Source organism: Asterias rubens, chromosome 12 (assembly GCF_902459465.1).
Source record: "Asterias rubens chromosome 12, eAstRub1.3, whole genome shotgun sequence".
In the NCBI taxonomy this organism is placed as follows: Eukaryota; Metazoa; Echinodermata; class Asteroidea; order Forcipulatida; family Asteriidae; genus Asterias; species Asterias rubens.
This window is the reverse complement of record NC_047073.1, coordinates 14,620,960-14,645,797: the sequence shown is the minus strand read 5'-3', so window position 1 is coordinate 14,645,797 and position 24,838 is coordinate 14,620,960. Positions and strand designations below refer to the sequence as shown.

General features: G+C 38.6%; 1 protein-coding gene across 1 annotated transcript in view; it reads right to left on the bottom strand.

Moving 5' to 3' along the window:
* The window catches only part of LOC117297334 (serine/threonine-protein kinase NIM1-like), a 38,266-nt gene extending 25,187 nt beyond the window's left edge, over positions 1–13,079 (bottom strand). The window contains exons 1-2 of the mRNA XM_033780308.1: positions 12,952–13,079; positions 3,315–3,727 (exon numbers count right to left, since the gene is read on the bottom strand). Coding sequence (XP_033636199.1) covers positions 3,315–3,606 — 292 coding nt within the window. The 5' untranslated portion in view covers positions 3,607–3,727; positions 12,952–13,079. The remainder of the gene's footprint in view (positions 1–3,314; positions 3,728–12,951) is intronic.
* Between the last annotated feature and the right edge of the window lie 11,759 nt (positions 13,080–24,838).

Genomic DNA, 24,838 nt, shown 5'->3' with positions numbered 1-24,838 from the left:
TCTTGCAAAATCTTGTCAAACATTGCTACTTTTTACAACCATGCTAAAATTAGGCAAGGGACCCCAGTTAAATTGCTGTCATGTGAATTGAACACTTTTCTCTACAGTTTTACATGTACACTACAACTACTCGCAACCAAGAGTATCCATAATACTGAGTAATGACAGAGACCAATGACAGGGACCACAGGTGTAGAGTGGACATCCTCCATCCATCCTCCATCCCATCTATCATGACTTGATTAATGTACAATGTACGTGGTGTGGCTCCAGTTACCCACAGATGAACTGATGGGCCCAATTTCATGGCTCTACTTACTGCTGAATACTGCGCTCATGATGACCATTCTCCTTTTACAGTGCAAGCGCCAAATTTGTGTGCGCGCTAGCTGTGCGCGCTAGCTGTATAAGCGAAGAATTGCAAGCGCACAAGCAAAAATTCCCTGCCAATTCGTAACACAAGTGTGCGGGAAGCGTTGTTTCTGCGCGCTATATAAAATAAGAAGCCACTATTATTATCATTATTAAGTGTAACAGATTGGCTCTATTACAAGCGTTATAGAACACACAGCATGAATTCCAGTACCCCTTCTTTCTCTTTGCACGGGCAAATGCGTAGCACAGTACATGTACTGTACATGTATGTACCGGTAGGTGCATTCCTAGCAGACTACACCTGTACACAATGGAATGTCCAGGGGAGTGACTCTTAGTCAGCCAAATAAACCGACCAAACCACAAGAGGACAATCCCAAACTGTTCTGAATAAATGTTACTGTATCCCAGACTAGAAAAGCCATCCAGTGTCAAGTGTGTTCAAGTGTCTAAAACATCTCAACTCCTATAGAAGTACTGCAGCATCAAAAGCTAAATTAGCGAAAAATAGCAATGGGAGATGCCATGTACATACATGTACGTGTACGTACATAACATGCATCGTGCAATCAGGGATATTTTATACATTCAACAGATAGGGACAAAGTTTCAATAATCAGGGAGATTGTCAAATTTCTTCATCAGGACATGGAATTTTTTTTTTTTTTCAGAGAACTCTCTGCCGGATCAGGAAGAGTTAGTGGCAGCTCTGTGAGAAGAGCCTGAATCAAAATGAGACCTTTTTATCATCTAAACTGTTTCATTTAAACAAAACACTACGAGGAAATGATCTACATGTATAATAGATGTTAAACTTGCACCAGGGATAAAGAGTATTAATTTTGGTTTTTTACCCATACACCGATGTGTGTTAGCACTGTATACTCAGATGTACTTTCCCCGAGTCCAGTGACAAAATATCACAGGCATATTACTCGTGTGGGATTCGAACCCACGACCCTTGCAATTCTAGAGAAGCGTCTTACCAAGCTTACCAACTGTAGAGGCAGTTTCGATTCCTATGTTTTTGCAGCGGGTACCGCAATGATATAATAGATGTTAATGATCTCTTTTGTTTAATTAAGGTGATGCTCTGCAGAATTGACAGATATTTGTGAACTCAGACTCAAACATTTCAACATTATTTTTTTTTGACAAAGATGTTGATATGAAGAAAAAAAAGGGGAAAAAAGGACCACCGGCCTGACACTAAAACCACTGGCCTCGGGCCAGTTGTCCAGTGTAAAATTTGAGCCCTGTTTTGTTTCCAACTGAGTGTTGAATATGAGATGGAGGATGAGTCAGGGTTCTGGTGCAGCCTCTGAAACCGCTCAATGACCATAGCGAGCTGTTTGTGCGTGGGCCAAGCGAAAGTTGAAGGTGAATAATGGCCGTTGATCATAGGTTGATAAATGATGTTCACCCAACCTTTGCTAGATGACGACTATTTATTTAGGAGGCCGTTTTTTGCTTTGTACATTGTATGCGAGAAGAGGTTTCATATTCATTTTGGTTTTACCCATACAATACCTGTATACACTGATGTGTGTTTGCACTGTATACTCAGTACTTTCCCGAGCTCTGTGAACAAAATCACAAGCATATCACTGGGGTGGGATTCGAACCCATGACCTTTTGGCGATTCTAGAGTGTCTCTTTACCATCTATAACATCGAGAGAGGTACATGTAGTACGAACCCTGTAGTACGGGTGGGCAACGATTTGATAGATGGAAAGAAGAATCATGTTGAATTGAATTAATTTGAAAGTGGAGAGCCCGAGTGATCGAGCGCAGAATCAGTTTTGACAATTTCAATCGCACTTTGCGTTCAAGATCAAATGCACTGCAGTGTTTGGTACACATTCAAGTATAAGGCATTCAAACATCCATTTTGACATTACTTGACATTCTCAGTTCCATGGCTAGAAATTGTTCGATCGTAGCAATTGTCTGCCTGTTGACTTGATAAAAGAGTGTGGCGCTTTCCATAAAGCTGATTGGCATTTTAATATTGTCTTCTCAGACGAAAGTGCTTGAGACCTTACAAAGGGTTGTCTCATTGCCCTTTGTACGTAAATAACTTGACGTCGCATGATGTCTTGTTTCGCAAAACTTTTCCAACTGCATAACTGTGGATATTTCTTTTCATCTAAGAACAGTTTATAAGAACACTTCCTTCTTTCGGTTGAGTCAATTGTAACGGTTGGTGTATAATCACTTGTAATCTACTTACTTGTAATTGCATCTTTCACTCATTGTATATGTTATTGTTCTCTTCATACACTGCGAGGCTTTTGCATTAGGGGCTATACAAATATCTTTATTGTCATTAATATTACTATAATTATAATTACGCATTCAGACATTTCATTGTGTAGCATGCACAGGCACCTACATGTATGTACTGTACTATGCTTTGATTCCCCCATATAAAACGGGACAAAATGGTATTTGAAATCACGCTTGAAATCTCACTTTTCCAGGGGTTATTGTGTAGTGTTTGCATGTCATACAACCAACTTTTCAATCTTCTTGTGGAAAGAAAACAAAATGTCAAAGAGGTATCTGAAATGGTGTCTGATAAGAAATACACCGAAGTGCACCACTTTCCCTCATTATGTTAGCAGTTTTTTCTGATGCGATGGTTTTTGTAAAAATTTTTTGTAGTACATGTACATAAAACCATCCAAAAGAATCTCAACAAGTTGTATGTAGTTCAGACTGGAAATAACTTGAACTGATTAGAGCAGTACAGAAAAACAACAAATTAATGTTTTATTTGCCAGTTGAAATCCTTTTTGGATGGTTCCAGGTACTTTAAAGATTGTCCGACCGTTGGGAAAAACTGCCCATGTGACGGGTGCAAAGAAGTACCTTTTCTTTTCACTGTTTTTTTTTTATATGAAAGTCAAATCTGTAACCTTTGACCTAATCTCACCTTTGGTTAAAGCATGTATACCCATCTTGACCTGAGAGAAGTTCCCGCTACCCAGTTCACCCCGGATACGATAGAAAGCGATCCTCTTCCCGAGAGTAATCTCCTTGAGTGCTCGGGGATCATTGCTCAAGTCTTCATTTAGTTTTTCATACGCCGTTAACCGCCTCACGGGCAGTGTGCCATCTTCTCCGACATTGTCGTTCGGTAGCGACCGCTCACTATTGGTGGTTGTCGACACGGTGGAATGCTGTTCGACACTCCTATGGCGCCCTCTATGGTCCGCGGATGACATTACGCTTCTGATTGGTCCAAGACCATTAATTCCTTATCTTATAGGTCAGCATGTTGAGCTCATTGTAGTAAAAAAACGGAAGAAGGGACTGGATTTAGGATTCCAACCTGGAAGTTTCATCCTGTAAGAAATTGAGAAAATAAAATTAGCTGTTGCAAACAACTTTACCAACCAAATGGACCGATGGTATAAATGCAAAGAATAGTTAATGGCCTGACGTTTCGACCCTAGCAGAGTCTTTCTCGAAGGCTAAATGACAACACATCAAACATGAACAGGAAACTAAGTGAAACACAAGCAGTGAAGTTGAAATACATGAATGGGGTTAGAAAGCATGCATAAAAAGTAAGGGGTAAACAACTAATAGGGGGACAAAAGGGGGGGGTGAAGGGATGGGACTGGCTTGACCACAAGAAGATGGAAACACAAAGGACAATATCAAGGGTGGGAAGAGTTGGGAAAAAAAGTAATGTAATTAGTGTAAGAAATTGAACAAAAATGTTGATCGTTATTACAAAATAATATCTAATAATGAAACCAAGGGTTCCTCTTTAGTGTACTTAAAGGGAAGGTACATGTTTGGTGATTACTCAAAACAAATATTAACTCAAAAACTGACTTGGTAACGAGCATTGGAGAGCTGTTGATAGTATAAAACATTGAGGGAGATGGCTCCCTCTGAAGTAATATAGTGTTTGAGAAAGAGGTTAATTCTCACCAAAATAATAAAAGACTTCTAGCTAGAAGTCTTTTATTCCTATCTGAAAGCACACAAATTCGTCCAACAAGGCTATTTTTTCTTTCATCATTTTCTCGCAACTTCGATGACCGATTGAGCCCAAATTTCCACAGGCTTGTGATTTTATGCTTATGATGGGATACACCAAGTGAGAACACTGGTCTTTGACGATTACCAAACATGTACCTTCCCTTTATTCATTGTAGATCGCAACTAGAAACACTTGGGTTAACTTCTACTCTTTACATCCTAGTACATGTGTATTCGCCTGGATTGTACTCAGCAAATTACGTGGCAGAACATCAGAGGAAACACTATTGCTACTTTTTCACAAAGGAAACAACAACATGCAATGTCGAATTTCTACGTTGTTACATAACTAGAAATTTGCTAGCAGGTGATGTTTTTCCATTATTTAATAGGCCATATACAATGTATACAACACGAATATACATGTAGCGCTTATATGATAGTGATTTCCAACTTCTTGCAACTGAATCCTTTACAATTGAAGCTTTCAAAATAGGTTTTCGTCCTAACCAATTTTTGCAGTTTAAATGCTGTCAACAACCTGCGGTGCACACTAACATGTAGTGTCCTTCGGCAACACCCAATCTGGCTTGTTATTTGTTGTGGACATTTTGTTGCAATCAACACTTACACAAGTCATTCAAAGACCAGCTATAGATTCATATTAGAATAGAGGCAACCCACATGGATCCTTAAATACGTGTCAACAAATTAACTATTTTGGAGTGTTTACGGAAACACCACAAATAGGTCTGAGAAAAATGAATGCACAGTTGAGACATCGGTGCCCATACATTGTGAAACGAGGTAAACACTAGGTTTTTCTTGATATCGACTAATTATGACGTCAATAAGACATGTAATCAGATACACAACCCGGTAACGATCACAGCTGAAATGGAATGCTCTCTCCCACCCCCTTTTATTTTCCTCGCGTCAAAACAGCAAGCGAGGACATTTTTAGACATGTCCAAAATTAGCCATTTGTATCTAGTTTTAACCATCATCAGAAGGTTTTGATACTGAAAAGGGAATAGATACTGATAGTTGAAATTGAAGACACACTTTATATATGGACCCAAGACTTGTATCAACATGAGAATTGGTTTAACAACAATAATAATAAAACCATTCTTATATAGCGCATATCACCGTGAGGTCCCTATGCGCTGTAAAAGGAAATCAACAATTATTGTACAAAGTAAACAGATATGTTTTTAACCGGGTGTTGAATTATTCTGATGTCTCAGCCTGTTTAACAACCTCTGGAAGACTGTTCCATAACTGAACTGCTGCATATTGGAAAGAGCGGGAACCGTACAACTTGGTTTTGATAACTGGGGGAGTACCCTGGGGTTTGAGATGGACTTCATATTTCCCAAAACTCAACCTAATTTTTGAGTCTTCAACCCACGAGTCAGAGTGTCCTCAAAGTTTATAAAAATTAAAATACAGCATGCATACAAAGCATCATAGTATTGTAGGGTACAAGGTAAATGATACACTGCTAAGATTCAGCTATTTATCATTTTACATAAAGCCTAAATTATTTTTATGCAATGTCAGGGACAAAGTAATTTTTTATTACAAAACCTTGGACATATGTTAGGCATATAGACTGTGCATGTCTTGCGTGTGAGTGCTGACATGGCAGAACACAAATCACACACGGTACATAAAACACTAAATAATGATAATAATAATTTATTCAATTATATTGCGCCCATTCCATAAAATGTACACAAGCGCATTATAACAAAATAATTATAAAAATATTAACATTTTACAACAGGAAAATATACAGCATCAAATAATAGACTTATTGTTGCTTTTCAATCTATTCCTTGACCCAAACAAATTATTTTGAAATTGAAATGGATACACTTACAGTGTGTTTCCCCATGTAAACAAGAATGTTCGAAAGAATGTGGAAATTCCAGAGGTTGAATCCCAATCAATCAATCAATCATCAGGCATAAAAGCGCCACAATTCTACATGTATATTATAGATTCGAGGCATTGCATGGTGAGGTATCAATGTATGTTTGGTTTGCGGTACACCATGTGTGTATCTACTTGCCAGGTAGAGTTTGTCTCCTGACGATGACTAGAGCAAGCTAGTCGAAACGCTGAGACCAATTCAGAACTGACTCCGCAGCAGTATAACTAATTACGATCCTATAAGCTAAAGTAGTAGTCCAGTCTATTTTCTATACCATCCGCCCTGGTAATAGTTAAAAAGCAGGACAGTTCTTTTCAGAACTGAGAAGTCTCCCGAACCTCCGATTATCTACTCCGCGGCAGTAGAATAAAGCACGACAGTTATCCAAGAATTCTACATGTAGTTGCCTAGGCCCTTAGCAGAGTGAAGAAAACTTTGTGACATAGTTTACAGAACTTCAAGTGGAGATGACAAGTGCTAGACTAAATGTAAGCAGATTCGAGAAGATATGTAAGTCTTAAAGTTGGCTTTTTAGGATCTCAGAGGAGTCGAGTGTATAGAGTGTTTGAAAGGCACACGTTTGGTAATTGTCAAAGACCCATCATATGTATAAAATACCAAACCTGTGAAAACTTGAGCTCAATCGGTCATCGAAGTTGCGATATATTAATGAAAAAAAAAAAAAACACCATTGTCACACGAAGTTGTGTGCTTTCAGATGCTTGATCTCGAGACCTCAAATTCTAAGTCTGAGGTCTCGAAAATAAATTCGTGGAAAATTACTTCTTTCTAGAAAACTATGTTACTTCAGAGGTAGCCGTTTCTCACAATGTTTTATACTATCAAACTCTCCCCATTACTCGTTACCAAGTAAGTTTTTATGCTAACTAATAATTTTGAGTAATTACCAATAGTGTCCGCTGCCTTTAAGTGGAGATGATGTGCCAGACTAAATCGAAGCAGAAATCGAGAAGATAAGTCTTAAAGTTGGCTTGTTAGGATCTCAGAGGAGTCAAATGTATAGAGTGTTTTAATAGGGGAAATCATTCCATAGCTTTGGCTCATAAAGCGCCTGGGCCAAATTTCATGGCTGGAGAACTTGACACCTATACAGCCCTGTAATTGTGTGATTTTATGGCTGGTAAACATAGAATTCCACAGTAAGCAGAGTCATAAAATTGGGCCCAGGGTCCAATTTCATAGAGCTGCTAAGCACAAAAATTTGCTTAGCATGAAATTTCTTCCCTGATAAAAACAGAATTACCAAACAAATTTCCATTTGTTGTTGGTGCTTGTTACTTGTATATTCAGCTGTTGTTTGCTTATCCTGAAAATCATGTGGACATTTTGTTGGTAATCCTGTTTTTATCAAGGAAGAAGTTTCATGCTTAGCAAATTTTTGTGTTTAGCAGATCTATGAAATTGGACCCTGATGATGAAGACTGAGATCTAGGAATGTTCAACAGTAGATTGTTTGATGGTCTATTAAGGATGGTAGGCCTAAATGTGCACAACCTCTTCCAGAAGGGCTTGACAACGAAGTGCTGTCTGACTCTGTTGGAAAAAATTGTCAAATTTCCTTCCACTAGAATTGTAGAAAGATATGCATTGCAGCATTCTGAGTCTTCAGAAAAAATTGTGAATTGTGATAAAGTAAGGAATTACTGCATGACCGCTGTCCAATCAGAATGCAAACAAGGCATACATAACCAATAAGGTAGCACCATCCCAGCATGCCATGCAACAAGAAACAAGCAATACATTCCAAAAGTGTGAAGTTCATTACCAAGATCAAAAGAACCTTTATAGACCCTTCCCATGAAATATGTAAATTGCACGTAGCGCGTGCGCACTAACGTTTTAGTTGGCAAAATGAGGGAACATCGCGCTGTTTTGTACACGGCTAATAAGTGTGTGATGCAGATGCGACTGCGCGTCTGCTTAGTGCACAACTCTATGGCGTTTGCCAACCAACAGGGTCTATGTACGCATGCGTGAATGTAATTAGCATATTTCATGGGAAGGGTCCATTGTGACTGATCACTTATGACGGTCATTGCCAGCTTTGGACAAAAGGACCGTTATTGTTTAGAAAAAGAATCTTCTTTCATTTTGTCATTCAGCAGGTGCAAAATATTCTTAAGTACAATTAAGTGCGTGACAGAACTACGCAACTACAAAGAATGGTCTCAACCAGGCAGTCATTATTGTTGTATGAATGATCTGGCGTGTCAATGAATGATATTTCTTCCACCTGTTTACACTCGCCAAGAACTTAAAGAAGAACAAAAGCTTAATGAGATTTTTCTTTTTTTTTACTCGTTGATACGTGGCTGTCTCTGTCAATGTACTTTGACTTGGCAGTGTCTAATGATCCACAAGGCCAAATATTGTAAACATCAAAACCTGGTCTTTATTTACTTTTTGACAACAGTTGTTTTAAAATGGGAAAGTGCTTTTGCTGTTTTGTTTAATTTGAAGGGTCACGGGTGGGGTGGTGGTTGGGGAGATGAAAATAATTCCCATCCTCAAGTTTTCAAGAACCACACATATCATGTATTCCAAATCCCGTGTTACAATTTTATTAAAAGAAAGGCTCCAAGGTCAAATTCAGATTTGTGATCAACTCGTTTTTCTGTTATGAAATTGGTGGAAAAATTACGAGTCTCTAACCTCAGGTTTTTAAATTTTGCGTAAAATGACAATGTATGGTACCCATTCGTGTAACATTTGTGTCAAAAACCAAATGTTTGATGACCCCACATGTCAATTTGGTGCATGTATAACCCATTCATTCCTGTACTCTGATGATATAAAATTAAAACTGGTGCAGAAATTCCTCTTTGGATACAAACTAAATGTACAGGCCCCAATTTCATGGCTCTGCTTACCGTAAGCACAGGATCGGCGCTTGCGGAAGCAGGGAATTCTGTGCTTACCGCAAGCGTGTTTCACGGGTTAGCTGCGTATTTTGGCTTCTGCGCGTGCGTACTTCACGTTACTAGGCATTCTGCGCTAACAAGGCTAGCGCAGAAATTCGGCGCTTGCACTTAAGCGGGGAAACGCGATCGTAAGCGCAGAATTCGGCGGTAAGCAGAGCCATGAAATTGGGCCCTGATTATGTGCAATACTGTCCAATGAAGTCATGTTTCAAATTTTCATCTGTGATTTTTCTAGCCGCTTAACAAAAAAACTTTTAAACCAGGAACTGAATTTTGATTTTCAGAAATCAAATTATTTAAACATTGACAATTCTGAACTGCACCAGAACTAAGCTACAGTAATTTATTCATGTTCACAAAATAAATGTCATGTACAGCAGAAGTACAATGACACCATTTTGTTTAGTTTGGTCATCAGGTGATCAGGGAAGCTTACATGTATCTTAAACATTGAGATGTTACATCACAAAGTTCCGAGCATTTCCTTCCCGTCTCTACGGAAAGAAAAAAAACCAAGGCTGCAAAATAACTTCACTTGATAACTACACTGAGACATGTACATGTAGGCCTGGGCGACTAGGAAATTCTGATTACCGTCAATCAGTTTTTAAGTCAACACTAGTTGCAACTATTTTCAAAACCATACACTTTTTCAGGCCGGAACTTTTCGCACAATCATTGAGAATTTTCAGTTCTGGTGTATGAATGTGTGCGTGCTACATGCCATTCTCACATGAAACGCATCATGCATCCAAATTTGCCAAAAAGATTAGCCATATTGCAAACTAAATATAGTTATAATAAGAATAGAAGGGCCATTATTCCTTGCGAAAAGGTCAAAAGCAAGTCATTTATTTTCCTTGTTAATTTCCTTGTCAATTCCAAAACACATGACATAACTTTATGGCAACAAATGTTGGTCATCTAAGTAGATACTTCATTCATGTATCAACAAAAAGGTCAGAAAATTGAATTAGCTGATTGCAAACTGCTCACAAACCAAAGGACATGGTATAAATGCCAAAAATATGTAAATAATGACCTGACGTTTCAACCCTAGCAGAGTCTTTCTTGAAGGCTAAAAGAGAGAAAGACTGTGCTGTCAAATTGTCAGGCCATTAACTATTTTGCATAAAATACATGTAGTCAGGGTGGATTTTCCTTGCTAACAATAATAATTTAATAATTAATATTAATAGTTTGGGGCACTAATCATCCTTACTCGCAGCTAAGAGCTGAATTGCGAAGGACACAGCTACAACGTGGTTGAGAAGCAGGCATGCAAGAGCGCCTCTGGCTGCCAGCCACATCAACCCATTATGACCACGGAGCACAGCCAAGATCGAAAGTGTTTGATTTTTCCCGAGGGAGGAAAACCGGATGGTCTGGAAAACCCTTGTGGCACAGCAGAGAACCAACGCACAACTCAACTCACATATGGCCCCGGCCGGGAATCGAACCGGGGTCACCTTGGTGAGAGGCGAGCGCTTTACGCACAAGCCAACCGCGTCACCCTAACAAAAGGTTTCTTGAACATGTAAATGTATGCAAAAAAAGAAGCCATAAAATAAAGTCGTTATAGCGTGTGTACGTACATGTACTAAATTCTCATAAAAATAACAAGGGTGCTTTTATCTACATCATTTGATTTTTTTATAGTTATGTTATTTACCTAGACCCAAAATCAAAATGCAACAATTTTAATAACTTATAAGAATGCTGGTAGACTTGTGAGCTGAGCAATTAAAGGTTAAGTGACTCTTAGCTGGCGTGAACAAAAAGGAAATATTTATGAGCAAACACTAAATATTTATGGGTTTTTGTGAAGCGTTTTTGTTTTCACCAATGTCTATTGTCTATGATGATGACATTTTGTTATACCTCATTTCATTTCATATATTCCGTTTTGCGAAGTCAAGGACTCTCAGAGCAGTGAACTTGATGCCTGTACTGGCAAAGAACCACAAAATGTAGAGAATAAACAAGGAAGATTTTTCTTTTCTCACTACTAATCATCTACGTGTAGATGCTGAACAGGCTTTGATGAGAACCCACATAGATGTAGATGTAGAAACATTAATTGAATTTTGCAATCCTGTTTATGAAATTTGGTATGCCTACTTTGTAATCGTACTTGTTAACATTGTCTTACCTATCTTCTCTGTCAGCATGTTTTGTTAAATGAAAATGTTCTCGCAAAAACAAGTACCAAATACAAATCCGTTTATAGAAAAAAGAGGGGAAGGGATTAAGGGGAGGATCCATGAAAAAGCGAGAAAATTGTAGCCAATCAAATTTTGCAGCCAATAAAAGTTTCTATTTCAGAAACAACTGGCGGCTCAGGACCAATAGGAGTAACAAAAAATTGTAATATTATAATCTTTTATGCTCTTAATTTTTACCCTTCTATACAAAAAACACAATAATAATTGTTAATTTTGTACAAGATGATCTTTTAAAAGACATTTTCATGGCCTCAATTCCAGAAGTATAAGAGGGGGGGGGGGGGCTTGGAGGACCTTCCAAGTAGTTTACATATTAATCCAGGTTAATATTGAGCCTGGGATTCAGGTACGTGTATACAATCGCCATGGTGATGATGAGATAACTGTCTAGGCAATCACTAATCAGTGCAAAATCTGATAGAGTTAACGCCGAGTCACACTGCAGCGATAACGAAACGATAACGATCATGACGCAAAGAGAATGCAATCTATTGGTTGAATGAGCGTGTGCATACTCTGCGTGGAGCAATTCAACCAATAGAATGCTTCTCTTTGCGTTGTGATCGTTATCGTTTTCGCTATTGCCTCAGTGTGTAACCTTTAAGCCCGGTTCACACTTCCTGCGAATGCAAAGCAAATTTGACGTGAATTTGACGTGACAACTCCGTTTTCGCAGCGAATGTTTCGCAAAATTTGAGCACAGTTCAACTGTTGCGAATTTGTGACATCAACATTCGCAGGATGAACCAGACTTAAATCACACACTGGTGACTACGCTTCTAACAGGTTTATAACAAAAAGGTCGGTTTTATAAACTTCTCAGTAATTTTCTTAAAAGGCAAGCTGAACACCTGCGGTACTTGTCAAAGACCAGTATCCTCACTTGGTGTAACCCATACATGCATAAAATAACAAATCTGTGACAATTTTGGCTCAGTTGGTCATTGAAGTTGCAAGAAATTGCTGAAAGAAAAAACACCCTCGTTGCACAAATTTGTGAGCTTTCATCAGATGCTTGGTAAGAAATGCTTCAGGCCTTAATATTACTAGGTATTATTATTATTATGAGTTTTCCTCTTACAAAGTCCTAGATGGAAAAAAACTCCTCAGGCAGACTAATAATTTAGAAAATCAAGAAGATCATTAAACCTGTCAATGGCACACATACATAATAATGTACAATCAATACACCGACCACAGTTATATTAAACTGTAAGATTTCACAAATGCATCCAAGGCCTTCATGTACATGTGCGTGTTTATAAATCTATGATAATCAAGTACAGCGCTTATTTTCCTCAGGCCCCTTCAATTTTTTATCAACAAATATGCCAGCACAGCAGACTTAACTGCCAATTTTCAATACATTGTAGCTTTTGACTGAACATTTTCCTTCATACAAGAATGAGATTTAACCTGCAATCTCTGGCATGCAATAAATTATTTTGTCTTTTGATGAAAACCTACCTTTTAATGAAATCTTTTTCTTACACACTCAGGAAACAGTATATTCTGCAAGACTTTAAAGTGATGCACCAATTTCCAATGACACTGCATAAACACATACAAGAAAAATGATTCCCTTAACAGAATCAACAGCTCTCAATAAAAGCGATGACAAATACTGTTGATTCACTTTTCACACTGCATGTTGTCTGCTTCACCATGCCACACCACACCTCGCCAGGACAAACCTGATCACACCAGGCTATGCCAGACTACAGGAGGCTATTACACCAGACCGTGGGGTGATGTAGAAAAGAATCTTAACTCAATCCAGTTGTCCAGCAGTGCAGGTGACCAGTACATCTTATCTCCAGTAAACACTGTCATTTATTGCTGTGCTTATTGTTAACTGACTTGACTGTTGTGCATGCCTTCGGTGAACTTCAATGTAATTGGCTGAATCCGTGATGCATCAGAAAAACAACATGCTAGAACCATAACTAGCTGCAGACTTACTTCTGAGTGCATGCAGCTGTAACCTTTACAGAGTGTGTGCAGCAACTGTACTCCTACTGTAAATACACAAGCAGGCCCTTGTACTCTTAACACACAGGTAATTCTTTGATTACAACATGCTGCAGTGCACTAAGAATGTACATGTACAAATCCTAGCTACAACTGTGGCACTCTAAGCACTGTGATTTGACACACCATGCCAGTCTGCTGCAGCAGATCTGCTTAACTCCCGCCCACTCACTTCAGAATCTCCGCCGAAAATACAACACAGCACATGCCAGACACTGCAGCAGTCTCTCTCTTACATACAGCTCCCTATACTCCCCTCCTCTCTACACGCAGTGTTCCATCATCATCATTCTCAGTGATGTGTGTGTACAGCGAAGATCCCCCCAATCCCATCACAGAAGAACAAACACACGGCTCTATTTACAGCCCGGCCCCTAGTGATCATCAACCACGGTCTCTTTGTGATGGTTACAACGACGGCCGATTTCCTAAGCACATGAACAGGTACTGCATAGTGGGCGCCCATTCACATGCGCCCACTTTAATGTATTTTGTGTTATTGATTTTTTCTGTATTGTGCTGGAATTTCTTTTAGGAATTACATGACTCTGTCAACATGGTAGGGATTAGTGAGCAAACTGTTGTAAGACATTTAATGGCTTAGAGAACCGAGATTTCTTCTTTTTAAAGTTGGAGATGTCTAGGTCTAAATGGACTACTTATTAGCCAGTCCAATTGGAAAAAGATTGGGACAATTTAGAATAGAGTACAAGACTGACTGACTGCCCTTTTTGGTTGTAGGACATTTAAGGGGCTTAGAAAATCTGAGATTGCTTCTTTTTGAAATTGTAGATGTGTAGTCTAAGTAGACTACTTAGCCAGTCCAATTGGTAAAAGAGTAGTTCAATTTAATGAAATACAAGACCGACCGACATGCAGAGGTCTTGAAATAACCCATGGCAACCGCAGCAGTTGGACTGGTGCCATCTGCTTTTGGGATGGTGCCCAACTTAAGACAAATGCAAAAATAACACCCGTATCAGTGTTTCATCATCACTGTAGTCAAACAATGTAATGCACTAAAACATTACGCAAATAATACACAACTAATTTGCTTTGCCCTTGCATACATTGAAATTAATCTGGTTATTTGCGTTACGTCTGCCTGGCATAACAAAGTCGTTCTCCAAATTTGTTCAGAAACCCTATCAGAAATTTTCAGTGCATCATGGGAAATGATGGAAATGTCTCGGAATGTGGTTTTGTTTATTTAGTGAATGGCAAAGCATTTAAAGTCAGTAATGTCTCCACCTTTTTTCTTCATCATTTGAAAGAGTCAAGTTGCGATTTTCAAACAGATGATGCAGGCATGCAACTGTGAAATGTGGCAAACTGAAATGGAGGAAAGTGCCTGGCACAGCAAGACTTCGTACTGTGCTTTTAAATTTTTAATGGCACAGCTGAGAAATCAACAATGAGGAAATCAGCTGATTGTATAGTGTGCCGGCCTAAATAATACTCTTCGTTTCGGAGTAAACTGGTCAACTTCAATGCTCTCATCCAACACAACATCAAAATCAACATTAAAGACACTGGACACTATTGGTAATTGTCAAAGACTGAGTCTTCTCACTTGGTGTATGTCAAGATGTGCATAAAATAACAAACATGTGCAAATTTGAGCTCAATTGGTCGTCGAAGTTGCGAGACAATAATGAAAGAAAAAAACACCCTTTTCACACGAAGTTGTGTGCTTTCAGATGCTTGATTTTGAGACCTCAAAATCTAATTCTGAGGTCTCGAAATCAAATTCGTGGAAACTTTCTTCTTTCTCGAAAAACTACCTTACTTCAGAGGGAGCCGTTTCTCACAATGTTTTATACTATCAACAGCTCCCCATTACTCGTTACCAAGTAAGTCTTTCAGCGAAAAATTATTTTAGGTACATACCAATACCGGGTGTCTCAAAAAAAACCTATACACTTTTGAAACGGCTGCCGAATAAAAAAAAAACGATTCTGGGGGAAAAGGTTTTTGTTTATGGATAGCTTATGGTCTCAACTTTCATATGACACCAAAAATTTCAAAAGATCTCCATTACTCATTACCAAGTAAGGTTTCATGCTAATAATTATTTTGAGTAATTACCAATAGTGTCCACTGCCTTTAAGAGTTTTTGTGCAACTAAAATATGATCCATAACATGTACATCGGAAATGTTAAAACAACATACATTCTGTTTTAAAAGACGCTATGGGCAAGCACGTCCCTTCTTTTTTGTTTATCGCTGTGACATTATTGAGTGAAACGCTCACAGATTTCAATCAATTTCGTCGCTGGCCTGTGGTTAATACTCAACGGCGACAACTGAGAAAAATCAGACCAGAGACATCCAAATGTTGAGCCACAAGAGGAAATCACTCCAGTCTGGCTTGTCGTTATTGACCGTCAATCTACACTTGATTTGGCTCAGGAGATCGAAGACTCTTACAATTCTGTCAGAGTCAGACACTGGACAAAATTCGTTGACATTTGACAGAATGCGTACTTGATAGATCTAAGGCTTGTCCAACAGGGGTTTACAGGCAACCAATTGCACTGCACAGCAATTTTAGCCAGGAATTTCACTTTGCAATTTTTTTTATTTAGACTGCACTAAACATACTGAATATTTTGTGGATCTTATTTTTTGACCGTTTAATTATTTAGTTTTTGTGGTTAAAATTTTGAAAGTTTATATTGTTGTAAAGCGCCTGGGAGCATTTTTAATGGATTTGGCGCTATATACATGTAAATGTTTTTACATGTATATTATTATTACCAATATTGAGAAGCAAATCATGATTTTTGACTAGCAACTGATACATTTTGCATAGCATTTTGCTCTGCTACAAGCACAATGGATATTGTTCACTGAGAAATGTTTTGGTACGTAGTAGGACCTTATACAACATACATTTTCAACAACTCCTTTGTTGTCCATGTCCCAAAAATTTGATGTGGAAATTAAAATGTGGTTGTGCATGTATCTCTCTTCTTGGAGATTGCTTGGAACTGGTTGCCTGTAAATTACTCTGCGGTACCAAGGTTTTAAAACAGTTTGATGTCAGGTCTTGAAGTAGCCTTGTCCAAGCTCTTTACGCAAGCACATTGGCCCGCTCTGAATTCACGAACTGCATAGATACTCCATGTATACTGCACGGAATACGTAGTTGATACCATGGGATTAATGGTTTTTTGAGGTTGTTGTACAAACGATGTCGCAACAGATCCGGCCTGTTTGTACGAGGTTGAAACCCCCCAAAAAACCATGATCGACCCCACGTTATCGAGTGTGCAGTACAGTATTTATGCAATTTGTGAATTCAGAGCGGGCCGATGCTTACGTAAAGAGCCTTGGACAAGGCTACTCTTCAAGTGACACAGCATTTTTTCTCTGGTATGACACTCTTCTAATTTTATTCAAAAAAATTACAGTCTACTTTACTGTTAATCAGAGAGACCACTACTAAAACATTTCCCCGAACTGAGGGATCTGATGCGCTAAGAGGTTTATGTATACAACAGCGCCCTCTATGGATCCACCCAACCACACAGGGGCAATGGAGCCTGACAACCTTTAACAGGATCAGACATTATTCATTATTTAAAATAAATTAAATTTTATAGAATTTTTATACAGAGAAATTATGCCCCGACACGACATCTGCTTCTAACTATTTATAGTCGGACATCAAGAGTTGAATGTTTCGTCTCCAACAAGATGTTCTTACTTCGCTAGAGCGATGTCACACTATTAAATGTCCAACCTCGGGTCATGCGATATATTATTATATTAAAAGCAACATGGCACCGGCTCGGAGTCGGCGATGGAAAAAACACACTTGTGTACTTTTCATCAATCTCACTTTGCTTTCTCCCCCCCCCCCCCCTCCATGGTAATGTCATCGATGAAATTGATGCTGGTTTCATTTCAGCATTTCAAGCACAAATAACTGAAAAACTTATTGTTTTATCTCCCAGAAATGTAACATTTTCGCTGCTTCATTTCCCACTTCTTAGAATTGTCAGAGTGCATCCTCTCACAGCAAATGGATACAAACCTTTTTTTGTCTCAACTTGTATTACAGGACAGCAGTAAATGCTAAATTATTTCCATCAATTTATAAAAATGCAAATTTGGGGGTTTTGGCGAGTTTTTAAACATAAATACCACACACTAATGTAGGCCTACTGTACCATTGTTTGGACTTGACTTTTGTTCAGCAGCATCGCATCCCATTGATTTTGTACATGAAAGCAAAGCAAGGACTTTACAAATTCGCAACAGTTCATACAAAACATTCACTGCGAAAACAGCCATGTGACGTCATAATTCACTTTGCTTCGCACTCGCAGGAAGTAATGAACCATGCTTCAGGCTGCCATTGTCTTGTGTTAAATTGATATGAGCACAAAACAATGATGAAAAATAAATTCTAGAATATTCGCCTACAGGTGTTTTGTTCATTGACATTGGTTGATATGAGAGAAAGACTTAAAATGGCCACACCATGACTTGAAATGCTTCTCACTCCCAAAGGGAAACCAAAGAGCCTTCAAGGAAGCCGGGTAATTCCAGTTTTAAAGGCAGTGGACAGTATTGGTAATTACTCAAAATAATTATTAGCATAAAACCTTACATGGTAATGAGTAATGGGGAGCTGTTGATAGTATAAAACATTGTAAGAAATGGCTCCCTCCGAAGTAACATAGTTTTTGAGAGAGAAGTAATTTTCCATGAATTTGATTTTGCGACCTCAAAATGAGGTCTTGAAACAAGCATCTGAAAGCACACAACTTCGTGTGACAAAGTGTTTTTTCTGTCATAATTATCTCGCAACTTCGACGATCAATTGAGCTCAAAATTTCACAGGTTTGTTATTTTTAGTTGAGATACACCAAGCAAGAAGACTGGTCTTTGACAATTACCAATAGTGTCCAGTGTCTTTAAGCTCCGCATGTAAAACTAAGACAATACTCTGCACAGCAAAGGTGACTGTTGCTGTGAACATAACCAACTGTTAGCTAATAATGGGGGATCATCAGTTGCTAGGAAACGCAAATGGTAAACGTATCCCCCACTCCGCTCATTTTACATTCACACAAATATAACAAAACTACCAGAAAGGTTGAGCGCAAACACAATCCGTCCACAAATGAAATGAATGAGTCCCAATCAAACATTTACCAAGTTTGATTATTTAATCATCTCAAAAAACATGTCTGATTCCATTCTTTTTTTTCTCCCCCTCCAACGAACAAGTACCAGCACAAGATGTATTTTGAAATTGCCTGCGAGACCTGATTAAATATTAATAGGTTTCTTCAGTATCAATTGCGTGTTTGGGAGGCTGACAAAATATTTCATGGTACAACTTAACATTGTAAATCAACACACAAACTGGAAACAGACAGTGAACATTATGTATTTAGTCGTACAATGTACATGTACTTTCAACTACTTATTTTAAAGCTTTTTTACAAGTTTTTCACAATGCCCTCCATGATGCGAGTCAACCAAATATGTGTCAACCTTTTTCCCACGATTCACTGCCAAAAACTGCCAATGGATACACTTTAAATTAGGCCACACTGTACCACTAAGTGCTGTAACAAGATTGTGCGTGATGACAGGGTAAATTTTTGTACAAAAATACACCAAAAAAAGAAAAACTTTCAATTCCAGTGTGGACGCAGTAAGGTGTTGCCACATGGAATTTGCTGGGTTTTTTTCAACATTTTGAACATTTTGTTGAACATTTTTTTGAACATTTTGTTTTTACAAGCGTGTTAACAGCCCTTTACCCCCCAGCCCCGGCTTTTCCGTCTGGAAACAACTAGCTCTGACAGGTCAGCCAAACATTTCTCTTATTTTTCTTTATTAGTCCTCCTTCTGGAGGTTGGCATTTCATTGTTTACCGTGCCCATGGCAACACCTAACCTTTATTCAATAAACACAATGAGCAAAATAAGGATTCGGGGCTGTCGTCGAAGCAAACAGCCTTATAGCAATTTATCGGTCGTTACACAGAGATCCACCAACAGCAAACAGAGTCCATTCTATCATCATGTGATGATGAACGCTATATTAGCAGACAGGACATCCATTTCTTTTTTTTTTTTTTTTCTTTTTTAATATTACATTTTGCCAGAACCTGGGCCCAATTTCATATTTCAGCTGCTTAAAGCCATTGGACACTTTCGGTCAACAGTATTGTCCAAGGCCCACACTTTGTGTATCACAACTTATATATAAAATAACAAACCTGTGAAATTTAGGCTCAATCACTCATCGGAGTCGGGAGAAAATAACGGGAAAACCCACCATTGTATCCGCACGCTTCGGCGTGTCATGACATGTGTTTAAAATAAATCTGTAATTCTCGATAACGAGAATTTATATTGTTTTACTGTTTTCTCAAAAAGTAAAGCATTTCATGGAATACTATTTCAAGAGAAGTCTTTCACCACTACCTTCTGTAAACCCTGTAAGTTATTTGTAGATCTGTGAACTTTTTTTTGTTCTGTACCGAAAGGGTCCAATGGCTTTAAGCACAACAGGTGGCCAGGCCTGATACTTCACGAAGGCAACGAAGGCAATGCAGCCTCCATGCCCCCGGTCATTGCCTTGTTGTCCTATAAATGCTCTCAGTAGAAGCTTACAGTTTCCTCATAGGGTGCCCTTTTACCAAGAAGAAAATGCCTTGGTGCCCTTGCCCTTTTAAAAAAGGAAGCATACATGTATGGGCCTGAGTGGAAACAAGCACGTAAATTATGCTTATCACCAAGGTTACCAGCTACAATACCTTGTCTTATGTACATGTACAATGTGACTGGTAGCCTGCTTGTTTTTGCTTAGCAACATATCAATTGTTAAGCATCATTCACTGCTTAAGCAGCTCTGTGACATTTGGCCCAGGTTTTATTTGCCATAAATTGTAATGTATATTTGATTTGCGGTAACACCATGTGTGTATCTACTTGCCAGGTAGAGTTTGTTCTCAGAGAACTAGTCTGTCTTGCTTTATTCTTTACTACCGCGGAGTAGATAATCAGAGGTTCAGGAGACTTCTCAGTTCTGAAAAGAACTGTCCTGCTTTTAAACTATCACCAGGGCGGATGGTATAGAAAATAGACTGGACTACTACTTTAACTTATAGGATCGTAATTAACTGTACTGCCGCGAATTCTGAATTGAATTGGTTCTGAATTGGTTTCAACGTTTCGACTAGCTTGCTCTAGTCATCGACAGAACTGAGAAGTCTCCCGAACCTCCGATTATCTACTCTGCGGCAGTAGAAAAAAGCAAGACAGTTCTCTAAGAACAAACTCTACCTGGCAAATAGGCCTAGATATACACATGGTGTTACTGCAAACCAAATATACATTGATACCTCACCATGCAATGCCTCAAATCCTACATAAATTGTAAGTTTGTATTTTAAAGTATGCAGCCAACATTGGTAATTTGCTTTTAAGACCACGGCCCAGTTTCATAGAACTGCTAAGAGCACAAAAAGTGGTGAGGAACAACAAAATTATCAGGCCTAGAAATCACCAACGTCGCAGCAATTTTCTGTGGTGCCCTGTGCTCTTGCTGTGGTGCCCTCGGCAAAGTTCCATACAATTTTGCATTTTCCCATTATAGATAATATTTGATAAGGAGCACATATCCAAAGATAGAGTTCCCAAGGTGCCCTAATGTATGATAATACAATACAAATAACTTGTTTACAACAAAATAATTATGCCCCTTACCAGAGGAAAAATGGCAGTGCACTTCAAGATCAAAGTTCAAAGCTTGAATTATTTTCCAGTAATCATTATAATTGTAACATGGTGACCAGTCAAAATTACATTATCTACCAGTTGTGTCTGATATCTTGCTAATTTCGAGAAACTGAACAAACAAGCATAGATAAATAAAAGGAACATATCAGATAAAATGTAACTTAAAAAAATAAAATTATGCAAGTCGCCAGACATACAAAGCCAGAAGGCCACTGTAAGGTGGGCTACAATTATTGCCACCTTCTCCTAGGGCTGAAACAGGGTTACCCCTTTCACAGTCCATATTTGAAAATGCAAATAAGACGGGTACAGACGTGTCCGCACAAGAGCTTGAATCATACTCTCAACAGTTCGCAACATTCTACGAAACCAGACTCGCTCTGGCCACAGATCAGACCTTTAGGCAATTCACGTACCGCACCACACCGTGGAACAGGACACCAATTTTATTACAAGTAATACGTCTGAATACAGACGCCTCGGTGAGTGGTAATTTTATTAAAGTTGGGGCGATCCGCCCTAAAGGTGAGACTCAAATCTTAGAGAACTGAGAATTGGGGGGGGGGGGGTGGCTCATGTGGACAGAGAAGATGTCTAAGTGGGACCAGACGGAGGGAGGGTCTTAATGGACTTTGGGTTTTGCCTGACGGGTTAACATGGGGTACAAGCTCGATGCTAAATCAATTATAGGGGAAATGTTGTGGAGTCCATGCACTTGAGCAGATGTTTATTTCTCCATGATACGTGTAAACCAAATACTCGTGGGGCGCAGGATGACCATCACTGACTAGAAACACAACAAAATAATCTAATGTACGAACTCTCTCTAGAAGGAAATAATGATACGGAGTGGAAGAAAGTGACGAGGAAATGTAGAACTCTGTTTTAGTGTCCTGCGATCAGCAGAGCTCACCCTTGACACTTGCGCGGCGTACAGTTGTCTGGTGAAAACTAATTGGCTAGTAAACACCACTTCTCAACATGGCCTCTGGGCTACAAAAAATGTTAAACCTACTGAATGTTTACAATGCTAATATTTTCTCCTTTTTCAGATGTGAATAATACATTTTTAAAATGTGTTAATTCATTTGGAGTGAGTGATTGTAATCATTAAAACTGGTTGTGAGCTACCATTAATTAGAAAAATAAATGACAGACAATCTTGGTGACTAAAACGCCCTGGGGGCAAATGTAATGCACAATTAACTAGACTGGATGGCATCGTCACAAAAACCTTAAAAGCCAAATCACTGAATTTTAGAGTTCTGTGTTTTAGTACCGTACAATCAGTGTACAATTGGACTTTAAGAAACTAACCAAAGAAAAGAGGGAGGCAAAATAGAAGATGGAGAGATAAACTATGGGCATTGCTTGGCAACAGACAGCTCAGGATAGAGTGAACTGGAGAACTGGTGAAGAGGCTGACCTCAAGCATGTCCTCCCACTTGAAAAATGTCATTTGGAGAAAAGCATTGCTTGTACAGAGAATGCCATAAAAACGAAATGACAGTGTAAAATGAGGTTGAGAAAGGACATGTTCTTATCACATACATACATATTATAAGCATGCCTTTGACACTTTTAAATGAAAAAAAAAACACCTCAATTTAATTGAGAACCGTTTTTAGTTTTGCCTGGTTCATACTTCCTCCAAATGTGAATGCAAATGTGATGTGAACTTGACGTAAAACTGTTTTTGCACCAAAAGTTTCGCAAAAGTAGAGCACAGTTTTTGTGAATTTGTGATGCGGTCAACATTCACTTCCCATTCGCATTCGCAGGAAGTATGAAGCAGGCAAGGTTGTTTTGCCATGTACACAAAGAGCTGTGCAGTGGAGTGGAAAGGCTAGAAAAATATAATCAGGTTTGAAGTATGTGAAACCGTACATGTCCAACAAGTGATATTGTTATCGCACCATCATTAAACATGATTAATTGGATGAGCTGCTCAAACAAAACTCATAATTCATGTCTCTTCGGCAAGAAGCCTGATTACATTAAGCCATTACCCGGAGACGACGCAATTCCAAATGCTTTACACAACGAAAGACTGCTGTAGACTTAATCACAAAGCACAAGATTTCATCTGATCCAATGAATCAATCTTAATTGCTCAAAAGAAATGTGTTGGCACAAAGTAAAAATCGGTGCGGCGATAAAGCTGCGAAATACATTAAGGCACTTCGTCTTTTCTTAAGAGAGGACTTGTCGCAGTTCTTTGTGAAATCGAGTCTGTGACTTTTTGCACCTGTCAGGAAAGAAAATATATAGTTGCGATTTCATTCGTGATCAAACTTCAAAGTTTAAGCAAAGTATAAAGCCATTGAAAACTTAAGATGTTAGAGACGACACGTTTTAATCTAAAAACGTCTGGTTCATTTGAGACATTTCTTTGTTCTTCAATGTAGAGATTATATTATGAAGCCTTTCAATACTAATGACAACAATCCAAACTTGGGAGGGTGGGTGGGTCAAAACAATTTTTAAAAAACACCAAATTAAACTCCTCCAACAATGACTATTCTGAATAGCCCTTTTTTATGTGACCCCTGACCTGAGAATGATGCATTATGGTTTCATAATGACTGGAGGAAAATGTTGACCATGGGGCGAGTCAAGATCACGCTATTAAAAAAAAATTTTCAACAAAAAACAGTTTGTGTGTCAGGTTTTGTCAATGGCCTTTGAACTATACAAGGGTAATTTTGTACACGCAATGACCATAAAAGGAAAAGGGACTAAAAAACAACCAATTAATAGTTTGAAAAATAATTTACGACATGGGAATGCTATTATACAAATATTGACTGCTTCGAGTGATGGTTAAAACTACGACTCCCGAGGTGATCCCAGAGCGTTCTATATTAGAAAATAGAACGCTCCCGGACGGGTATCAACGAGGAAGTCAGAGTTTCAACCATAGTCACAAGTAAAAGCAGTTTATATTTGTTTTATAACACCCCAACAGACTATTTATCATCTTCGTACACAAAACGTTCGTAAGCGCGTTTCAGATGTACACAGATGCTAAACTGATTAGGTTTGAGGTGTGTAAAAAGATGTCTGGGTACTGCACGCCGTGTGATAGACGTCGGACTATCACACGCCATTGATGCACTATCACACGACCGCCGTTTCTAGTAAAACAAGACATATCATGTGGCGCGCTCTCAACCAATGAAAAGGAAGAATATTTGTAAAGGATGTTATACTGGATCACCTTAAGATAGTGATTATTTTCGCTTTTTAGTTATCCGCAGGCTTGTTCTCTGTGTAGTCATACATGTATATTGTTGCCTAACTCTTTGTATGTACTATGCGTTTCTTTTCATTTAACTGTAACTTTGATATTTTTACTCCCCTGAGTTAATAAAAAAAATAAGGCCCTGAATATCAAGGTTTTGAAAAACTTGCTACTTGGTTCTGGTTGACATAAAAAATGTGCATAAAAAATGAAAACACTTTGACATAATTTATGGGCTGAGAGGTTGCTTTGTTTTAACTTCATGCTGCAACAAAGGGACTATGGGCAGTTCCACGAAACTGGCAT